General features: G+C 42.0%; 1 protein-coding gene across 5 annotated transcripts in view; it reads right to left on the bottom strand.

The window, feature by feature from the left end:
- AK4 (adenylate kinase 4) overlaps window positions 1–11,431 on the bottom strand; it is a 77,955-nt gene that overhangs the window by 30,530 nt on the left and 35,994 nt on the right. For all 5 annotated transcript variants that reach the window (XM_037743107.1, XM_037743106.1, XM_037743108.1 and 2 more), the window contains one exon: window positions 5,152–5,271. In XM_037743107.1, coding sequence (XP_037599035.1) covers window positions 5,152–5,260 — 109 coding nt within the window. In that variant the 5' untranslated portion in view covers window positions 5,261–5,271. The remainder of the gene's footprint in view (window positions 1–5,151; window positions 5,272–11,431) is intronic.

The following is an 11,431-nucleotide window of genomic DNA, read 5'->3' on the forward strand; positions in this document are numbered from 1 at the left end:
TTAGTAGAGACGGGGTTTCACCATGTTGACCAGGATGGTCTCGATCTCTTGACCTCGTGATCCACCCGCCTCGGCCTCCCAAAGTGCTGGGATTACAGGCTTGAGCCACTGCGCCCGGCCTTGAAGTGAACACTTTAAACAGTCACCCCCCAACCCCCAAAATTCAGGACCCGTACATTAGTCACAACAAATAACGACAAACACTCATATAGTCCTTACATAAAGCAAGCACTCTTCTAAGCACTTTATACATATTTGCTCACTCTGCCCCTCTTTGCTAATCTGTGTTTCATGAGCAATCAGAGGCCCAAGGTCACACAGTCTGCCAGAAAGTGGCAGAGCAGGGATTCAAGTCAGGCAGTCTGGCAGCATCAGGGTCCATGCTCTCAATTATTACACTAACCCTCTTTCTAGAGTTTAACACAGATGATCCTTTTTAAACACAGGAATTTTAAGTTCACTAAACCTACACTAACTCATTTTGCAAGGTGAGAGGACTTACAATTTAAAAATTTAAACTAGAGGTACTGTTAAGTGGTGGCAAAGTCAAAGTTTATCAGTTGTGATAAATACCCACACAAAAAGCACTAGGGGTGCTATGGTTTGAATGTTTCCTCCAAAACTCATGTAGAAATTGAATTGCCAATTTAAAGGCATTGGGAGGTGGGGCCTTTAAGAAATTATCAGGTCATGAGGGCTCTGCCCTCATGAATGGATTAATAGGGTTGTTTATCTCAGGAGTGGGCTCCTGAAAAAACCTAAGTTTAACCCCTTATTCCCTCTCTTGTGTGAACCTTCTCATCATGTGCTGCCTTCTACCAGGTTACAATACACAGCAAAAAGACTCTCAACAGATAGGAGCACCATGGTCTTACTCTTCCCTGCCTCCAGAACTGTGAGAAATAAATTTCTTTTCTTTATAAATGATCCAACCTGAGGTATTCTGTTATAGCAACTCAAAACAGACTAAGACAAAAAATGGATATCAAGGTGTGGGGCTGTTTCCATAACAAACACCTAAAAATGTGGCCATAGCCTTGGAACCAGGTAATGGGTAGAGGCTGGAAGAATTTGGAGGAGGCAGCTAGAAACTCCCTAAATTGCCATGAATGATGCATCAAGGGCAATTACGGTGAGAACTCAAAAGAAGAGGGGAGCTGTAGGGAAGGTCTGAATCTTCTTAAAAATTACTCAAGGGGGCCAGGCACAGTGGCTCAGACCTGCAATCCCAGCACTTTGGGAGGCCGAGGCAGGCGGATCACCTGAGATCAGAGTTCAAGACCAGTTTGGCCAACATGGTGAAACGCTATCTCTACTTAAAATACAAAAATTAGCTGGGCATGGTGCCATATGCCTACAATCCCAGCTACTTGGGAGGCTGAGGCAGGAGAATCACTTGAAACTGGGAGGTGGAGGCTGCAGTGAGCCGAGATCATGCCACGGCACTCCAGCCTAGGCAACAGTGAGACTCCATCTCAAAAAAGAAACTACTCAAGTGGTCACGACCAGAATGTTAGCAGCAATTGGATACTACAGGCCATTCTGATGAGGTCTCAGACAGAAATGTAAAAGAAGGTATTAGAAAATGGAGTAAATGTTATTCTTGTTAGACAGCTGCGAAGACCTTGGCAAATTATGTCCACGTCCTAGAGCTTTATGGAGTGCAAAACTTAAGAGCAATGAACTAGGATATGCGGTAGAAGAAATCTCTAAGTAGTAAAGCATTCAAGCTGCTGTGTGGTTACTTTTAATTGCATAAAATGAGATGTGAGAGCAGAGAGATGATCAAATACAGTTGACCACTGAACACATGGGTTTGAACTCTGAGGACATACTTTATACCAAAATTTGTTCTTTTCTTTTGAAACAGGGTCTCACTCTGTCATCCAGGCTGGAGTGCAGTGGTGTGATCATGCCTCACTGCTGCCTCAACCTCTCGGGCTAAAGTGATCCTCCCACCTCAGTCCCAAGTAGCTGGGACCACAGGCACATGCCACCACACCTGGCTAATTTTTGTAGTGATGAGATTTTGCAGTGTTGCCCAGGCTGGTCTCCTGTGCTCAAGTGATTCGCCCACCTCGGCCTCCCAAAGTGCTGGGATTACAGGTATGAGCCACCACACCCAGCCAAGGATTTTTTCAGTAAATACAGTTGGCCCTCCATATCACCGGGTTCCACATTCACAGCCAAATGCAATACAGTATTTGCAGGATGCAAAACCCTTGCACATGGAGGACTGACTTTTCATATCCGTGGGTTTCACAGGGTTGGAATATGCATGGATTTTGGTATGAGGGAGTGGTCCTGGAACCAATCCCTTCCCACACCGCTCACCCTCGGCAGATACTGAGGGATAACTATATGGTTAAAAGAGAAGCAAAACAGAAAAATTTAGAAAATTCTTGCATGGCCATGTAAGGAGTGGAGAAGTATGTTCAAGAGGGAATAGTAAGTGTGTGGTCAAACAACCTATTGCTCAAGCATGGGTAGAAGGAAGCCAGGTGCTATCAATCAAGACAATGGAAGAAAGACCTCAAAGGCATTTCAGAGATCACTAGACTGCCCCTCCCATCACAGACCCAGAGCTCTAGAATGGTAGGCTGGTTTCAGGAGATGGATAGCATTCTTTGGCCTCCCCAGCCATGACTCAAACAGCTTCAGGCATGGCTCCAGAATGCAAGTCCTGCAGGGCATGGCTTCTTCCACCTAGATATCAAAGAATGCCAGGGACTGCTTGGATGCCCAGACAGAGACCTATTGCAGGATAGAGCCACGGCAGACAGCCCCCATTAGGACAATGCCCAGTGGAACTGTGGGGTCAAGGCTGCCACACAGTCCCCACTAGGGCAATGCCTAGTGGAGCCATGGGAGTGGGCCACTGTCAACACCCCAGAACTGTAAATCCACCAGTATACAACTCCAACCCATGACAGCTGCTGAGTGGACTGAGCCAGCAAAGTCACAGGGGGTGGGGCTTCTGAGGCCCTGGGAGCCCAACTCCCATCCCAGTGCGCCCAGGAGGCAGAATGTGGGGTAGATGGAGATATTCTCCATCTTTATGACTTAATGTTTCCCCTGTTGTATTTTGGACTTATCAGGGACCACTTACTCCTTTCTTCTGGCCTATTTCTTCTTTTGGAATGGTAATGTCCATCAAACTCCTTCCTACCATAGCATTTCGGAAGTAGATGACCTGCATTGAATTTCACAGGCTCACAGCTGAAGAGAATTTGTCCCAGAATGAATTGTACCTTATAAATCTCACCCATGTCTGATTCAGATTGGACTTTTGAGTTGATGCTAGACCAAGTTAAGACTCTGGGGACTACTAGGATAGAATGAATGTATTCTGTATCTGAGAAGGACAGGAGTTGTTTTTTGTGGGGAGGTGGGTAGGGGCAGAATGCTAAGGTTTGAATGTCCCCTCCATTCAATTGAATGGAGGGGACATTCAATTTTAATTTTAATTAAATTTAATTTTAGTTGAAATTTAATTGGTATTGTCATGTAATGGAAGATGGAGGCTTTAAGAGGTCATTAGGTCATAAGGGCTCTGCCCTCATGAATGAATGAACGAACACTCTTATGAGAGAAGTGGGCTCTAGATAGAACAATGGGCTCCTGATAAAAGAGTAAGTTCAGCTCCCATTCCCTCTCAGAGGCATGTACTTCCTCCCCATGTGATGCCTTCTGCCAGGGACGGTGCAGCAAGAAAGCCCTCATCAGATGCTAACACCATGCTCTTGGACTTTCCAGCCTCTAGAACTGGTGAGAAATAAATTTCTTTTCTTTATAAATGGCCCAGTTCAAAATATTCTGTTGTAGCAGCAGAAAACAGACTAAGAAAAGGGCTAACTTTTGTGGGTTGAAAGTAGATTCTAGAGAAATTAACAAGCCTAGGTTATGAAACTCTACACTACCCTCTCTAGTGTAGAGAGGGTTATGAAAACTAGGAAACTCAAAAAGCCTGGAAGGCAATAAAAGAAAACCCTGGGGCTGTAGTACCTAATATCAGCCACACCTCCTATCAATTCTTTCTCCTCAATTCACTCTATTATGAATGGTGCCTCCCTCTTCCATCCCACTGCTATTATTGCTTAAATTTAGGCCTTCAACATCCCTTAGTCCAGTTATTCCAATGATCTCTGGTTTGTAGTCACAACTCTCTTCCATGCCCCAGCACCTAATCTTTCCTATGCTGCTAATGGAATAATCTTTCTGAGAGACAAATGTGATATTACACCCCTACTTAACAACTCTTCAGTGCTTCAAAAAGCCAACAAATTCCAGTTCCACCATCTTTATGCAAAATCAAAGGCTATCTACCCCAGGATTTCCTCTGCAACCTCTGCCTGCAGGCTCAGAAAAATACTAAGATAACTCATTCCCCTTTCACTCTGTTTACACTATCCCTCTGCTGGGGGAAAAAAAAAAAAAAAATCTACCTTCCCTATCCCAATTCATCCACGTGAGGATCATTTATCTATTCATCACTTTCCATACAGTTCTTCCAATCCCTCCTCCTACCAACAGAATAGATAATTTTCCCCTTTGTGTCCTCAGAGTACCACGTATATAGTGATTCTTTTATAGTGTCAGTAACAGTGTCTTCCTATTTACCAATAACGTTGAAATAAACCTTGCATCTTTAGGCAGAAATCCAGAATGGAACTGCTGGATCAGAAAGTATATATAATGCTAACTGCTCTCCAAAGGTTGCTCATTTTATACTTTCAACAATATTTGTTTCCTTCACAAAGGATTTTCCGATGTTCTTTCTCTGTTAATCTGATAAGTGAAAAATAATAACTCATAGTTTTATTTTGTGTGTCCTGCGGTGAATGAAAGAACATCTGATTGAAGAGGAGTTATACTCAGGATGACTTATGGAAACATAAGGGATGAGGCAATAGCAGAAATTTGGGGAAGATTTGCTTCAAATTAGTGGTTCTCATGATGGTGATCCGGAGACAGAAGAAATAAGAGGCCTCACCACAATGGGTTCCTATCATGTTGCCAAATTGTAATATTAAATAAATGACAGAAAGTTTAGACAATAAGGCATTTTCCAATCGGTAAGAAGTTAAGAGAGTGTGCAAGACCTTAACTGACAATTCCCAGAAATCCAGTTTACTCACAGCTTCAACTCACCATCGAGGAGCCAGTGCTGGCCACGCCTGTTCTCCAACTCGGACATCATTAGGCGTGTGATCACATGGTCTGGAACCAAAAGACTTTTCTCTATGTATTGCTTTGCCATCTCACCAACTTCTATTAAAAAGACAAGAAATAAAGAGGTATTCAAGAAAGCTTCCCAAACAAAAAGCTCACCAACTCTGACAGTTTTGCCTTCTCTCCATCCTTCTTGATATGGAAGGAAATTTTTAAGTAGTTGTAGGTATGTTTTTAGTTTTTAAAATATTCACCTCAGTAAGTGGGACTGTTGCTTATTTAACACATTTATCTCCCAAAAAATTATAAAAGGAGCTCTTTGAGACAGCATAACACCCCCCTCACACACATACACACCAAAAAAAGGAAGAAAGAGTGTCCAGGTATGGTGGCTCATGCCTGTAATTCCAGTACTTTGGGAGGATGAGGTGGGAGGATCACTTGAGCCCAGGAGTTTGAGCTTGCAATGAGCTCAAGCTTACTGATTGTGCTACTGCCTCCCAGCCTGGGCAACAGGAGGAGACCCCGTCTCCAAAAAAGAAAAATACATAAACTGGGCAAGAAAAAAATAAGAGTAGAAAATAAAGTCAAGAAGAAGGATGATACATGAAAGACTGATAAAGAGAAACCCTGGATACTTCCTAGAGGTAAGCCACAAATTGGGCACTGTGCCTCTCAACAGTTTATGGTAACAAGAAACGTAATCAACCACACAATGTACAGAAGACTAAAGGAAGATGAGAAGCACAATCATTCCTTAGAGAGACCAAAGGAAACAAGTTCCAGTGGTCTAAAAAGAATGTCACATAATACAAACAACAGCTTTATGTCTTTTCATGAACTTCAATATAAGAAGATGGCACCTTGCTGACACAGCTGTAAAAGCAACTCAGAGTTATTAGTGGAATGCCAAGTTCATAAAAGGATGTGAAGTTTTAACAAAACCACACAAATACTTTCAGGGGAAAGCTGCTTCTATCTTCATTTAAAATACTAATTTCCTATATGTAGAAATTGTGAGTTGCATTTAGTAAAACAAACCATCAGTTTAAATCTGTACATTTCCAAGAACTAAATTTGTGTTTTATTTTTTTTTAACCACAAGTGAAATCCTCTGCTCTTGGGGTAACTGATAATGAACCCTTAAGAATCACATTCTAGACAGACCAATTCAGTTCTTTTAAAACACGAAAATCCAGGTATGATGGCTCATGCCTGTAATCCCAACACTTTGGGAGCTTGAGGATCACCTGGGATTATGAGTTTGAGATCAGCCTGGCCAACATGGTGAAACTCTGTCTCTACTAAAAATACAAAAATTAGCCAGGTGTGGTGGTGGGCGCCTGTAAGCCCAGCTACTCAGGAGGCTGAGACAGGAGAATTGCATGAACCCAGGAGGTGGAGGTTGCAGTGAGCCAAGACCGCGCCACTGCACTGGGTGACAGAGCAAGACTCAGTCTCAAAAAAAAAAAAAATTAGCTGGGCATGGTGGTGGGCTCCTGTAATGTCAACTGTTCAGCAGGCCGAGGCAGGTGAATCACTTAAACCCAGGAGGCAGAAGTTGCAATGAGCCAAGATCATACCACTGCACTCCAGCCCAGGTGACGGTGAGACTCCATCTCAAAAAAATAAGTAAAAATAAAAACACAAAGCAGAATTATATTACTAGAAAAAGGCTCAAAAATCATTTGACACCACTTACTTTTTTTTTTTTTTGGCTACGGAGTCTCACTCAGTTGCCCAGGCTGGAGTGCAGTGGCGCAATCTCAGCTCACCACAACCTCCGCCTCCTGGGTTCCAGCGATTCTCCTGCCTCAGCCTCCCGAGTACCTGGGATTACAGGCGCCCACACCTGGCTAATTTTTGTATTTTTAGTAGAGACAGGGTTTCATCATGTTGGCCAGGCAGGTCACCAATTCCTGACTGACCTCAAGTGATCCGCCCACCTTTGCCTCCCAGAGTGCTGGGATAACAGGTGTGAGCCACCGGGCCTGGCCTCCCCACTTTCACCTTTAATTTATATAGAGCCCTTGCTTCCCAAGACTCAGTCTGTATGCCACAACCCCAACTTAAGCACTGAAGATATGTGCTGTGAAGAGCTCCATATCTCTTGGGTACCACCACTAGACAAGAAGCTCAAAATGCAGGCCCAACTGATGCAGATTCACAAACATGCTGCAAGAAGTGAAACAAGAAAGCCAGCCATATTGGTGAATGTGACTGAACATGAATGTGAATGAGTGGCATTCATTCGACAAGTATGATACTTAATGACTGCATACCCCATAACAGGTCATATTCTAGAGATGTTGCAGTGAATAAAAGTTCCAGCTTACAGATATTTAAGCAGTATTATTCTAAGAGCGACAATAACCATTAGTTGAGTGCATACTATAACCCAGGCACTGGGCTTTAAGTGCTTTATGTTATTTCATTTCATTTCATCTTCTTAAGATCCTCACCTTCAGATAGACGGTCATGCCAGGATTTTTTATGACAGCTTTATTGCACTAATTCACACACTCTTAACATTAGCCATTTTAAAAAGTACAACTCAGCAGCTTTCTCTATATTCTTAATGTTGTGCAACCATCACCACTCCCTCATTTCAGAACACTTTCATTACTTCAGAAAGCAGCCCAGCCCCATCAGTAGTCACTCCTTATTCTCTTCTCCCTCCAGCCCCCACCAATTACTAATCATTCTGCCTCTATAGATTTGCCTACTCTGGACACTTCTTATAAACAGAATCATACAGTTTTCTGTGACTGTTTTCTTTCACTTAGCATAATGTTTTCAAAGTTCATTCATGTTGTACCACGTATCAATATTTCATTCCTATTTATAGCTAAATAACATTTCATTGTATGGTTATGCCACATTTTAGTCATATATATATATATATATATATATATATATATATATTAGTTAACGGATATTTGGCTTGTCTTCTCCTTTTTGGCTACTATGAATAACGCTGCAGTAAAAGTCTGTATACATTGTGAGAGTGTATGTTTTCAGTTTTCCTGCGAAGTACCTGTGTGGTATCTATGTTCTATGTCTAAACAATCACTATCAGAAAAGATGCATGGAGCAACTGACAATTTGGATGCTGTCCTACTCTGCAACAGTCACGCCAGGCCCAGAGCCTCATTCTTAGTCTTATCCACCAAACTTTAAAGTAGATAAACAACAAATATAAATCTTCCAAGGTGAAAGACCAAAATGTGTACTTTGCCTTGTTTTCTAGAACTCTGGATCTAATTATATATTAAGGTATTTGTTCACTCACTTTCTTTCTGCCCTCTCTACTAGAAATTATTAGCTCAGTGAAGGAAAAGTTAAAATTGTTTGTTCAATGCCACATCCTCAGTGCTTAAAATATTGTCTGGCATAGATTAGATGCCCCATAAAAATGTGTTACATGGGCCAGGCTGATGGCTCACACCTGTAATCCCAGCGCTTTGGGAGGCCAAGGTGGGTGGATCACTTGTGGCCAGGAGTTTGAGGCCAGCCTGGGCAACACAGCGAAACTCTGTCTCTACTAAAAATACAAAAAAATAGCCGAGTATGGTGATGCACATCCGTAATCCCAGCTACTTGGGAGGCTTAAGGCACAAGAACAGTTTGAACACAAGAGACAGAGGTTGCAGTGAGCCAAGATCACACCACTGAACTACAACCTGGGCGACAGAATAAGGCTCTGTTTCAAATAATTAAATTTACATTAAAAATTTTTTTAAATATGTTGCATGAATGAACACCCTGAAGATAAGAGAATCTTCTTTTACCTGGCAAAAATCAATCTGATTTTCTTGGAGAGTTATTACAGAACCATTATCTCAAGATTAAATATGGCCCAACCTCACCAGATAGGAAACTTTTGAAAAGAGATATAACACAAACAAAGTATGATCATAACTAGTTAAGATGGTCATATTAGGCCAGGCGCAGTGGCTCACACCTGTAATCCCAGCACGTTAGGAGGCCAAGGCAGGAGGATCACCTGAGGTCAGGAGGTTGAGACCAGCCTGGCCAACATGGGAAAACCCCGCCTCTATTAAAAATATAAAAATTCATCAAGTGTGGTGGTGCACACCTAATTCCAGCTACTAAGGCAGGACAGCTTGAGCCCAAGAGGTGGAAGTTGCAGTGAGCCAAGATCATGCCAGCCTGGGTGACAGAGCAAGATTTCATCTCAAACAAACAGCAAAAAAAACCAAAAAACAGTCATATTCAGTTTCACAGCCCAGTCTTATTTCTGCAGCATTTCAAAACATGAATAGAAGTGAACCAAGTTGGGTAGGGGAAATGAGAAGAAGGAAACACCAACAGCAAATGTAGTGGAGGTGCGGGGCCATTTGGTATACCTGGAGGAACTTCTTCGAGCACTGACACTCAAAGAAAAGCACACCAGTAAGAGATGGTGCTCGATGGGCAGGATAAGGAGTGTGAACTTCGAGGAATTTGAAGTCGTTTTAGAAATGCTATTCCTAGAGCCAAGACCAGCTACTGAAATCGTAGGGACTAGTGCAAACTGAAAATGTACCTCTTGGAAAATGAAGAATTTCGAGATGACAACAGCAGAGCACTAAACTAAACGCAGAGCCTTATGTGCCTACAAAGGGTACAGGCCCACGGCAATGTGATACTTGGATGTAAGTGGCACGGTGGAAGCAAAGGAGACTATGATAATAATCCAAGCATAAGATGAAGGCCTGGACTAAAGCAGAAGCAGTGGAGAAAGACCTTCATGTGCCCCTTAAGAGAGAACCCTACGTTAATCAAACACAAGCAGTACAACCTCAAGTTTAAAATAACTCTGTGGAAGACTTCCAGAGGCATCTCACTCCAATTTACTACTTGAGAGATCTAAGTGCAGCACACTTTTCCAGCTATTCCTGCCAGCCTTGGCTCCTCTCCCAAGCAGGACAAGCAACATGTCCTCTAACCTAATACATAATCACACTTGTCCCACATATCTCAATATCCACCATGAAACTCAGAAAGATCCCCAGACAAAGCAAAATGACCTTAACATATCTGCATCTGAATGAAGACCTCCTGACAACAGCAAACTGCAATAAAACAACCCATCAGACTGAGGTCCATTTTGGAAAACTGGACCTTCATCTGCCCTTGTCAGTTTGCTTGGAAGAGAAAGCAGCATCATTAAATGCTGATGATAGCATGTTTGGACATACCTGCTCTAATTTCTCAAGTAGTATTCCAAAGAAAGGCTGTGGACACACATACATGGTCTCACACAGCTTCTGAATCCTGAGTGTGTTCACATACACACACATCACACAAATGATTCAGAAAGCACTAGGAAGGTCTCAAATAAATGTAGTAAATATAGGGTGCCCAAAATAGGCCAATAGCTTTGCCTTTTTCTTAAGTTTCACAACAAAACCAACAGATAAATCCATCACGTGTTTATCAGATTAAACAAAACACCAATAATTAAGGTGACATATAAAAAACTTCATGAAGGGAAAGATGAAGCATCAGATTACAAACATTATTTATAACAAAATTATGTGTTCATATAGAGAGAAAGACAGATGGATAGTATCATCCACAATGTTAAGTATATTAGAAGAAAATGTTCCACCCATCTTACAACAATATAAATCTTGTGGCAATTCATCTTAACAACCTATTCCATTCAATCACCACTAAATTCAAATAGATATAATCTTGGTAACCTTGAGAAATATACATTTTCAATTTCTAACTACATCAGATAATATATAAATTTTCAGAATTTAAGACTATATTAAACTGTGCATTTTAAGATAACACAAAACTGAAGACTATCTATTGTTGGTCATCTCTTCAAAATTCATGCTTCCAGGATATGGAACGATATTTCGTCAGCCTCAATTCCTACATATTAAAAGTTGTCCACATTTACATCAATAGACTGAAATAGATCATTGTATTCAGGGTGGCATATATGCCAAAACAGTCAACTATTGAAAGAGTAGGATGTTGGACTTACATTCTGCATTATCTTAAGGCTAGTTAAAAAGAAAATACCTCAGCTGGGCACGGTGGTTCACGCCTGTAATCCCAGCACTTTGGGAGGCTGAGGCCAGCAGATCAGGAGGTCAGGAGTTTGAGACCAGCCTGGCCAACATAGTGAAACCCTGTATCTACTAAAAATATAAAAATTAGCCACGCATGGTGGCGGGCACCTATAGTCCCAGCTACTCAGGAGGCTGAGGCAGGAAAATTGCTTGAACCCAGGAGG

The sequence above is a fragment of the Cebus imitator genome, unplaced genomic scaffold (assembly GCF_001604975.1).
Source record: "Cebus imitator isolate Cc_AM_T3 unplaced genomic scaffold, Cebus_imitator-1.0 Scaffold135, whole genome shotgun sequence".
NCBI lineage: Eukaryota > Metazoa > Chordata > Mammalia > Primates > Cebidae > Cebus > Cebus imitator.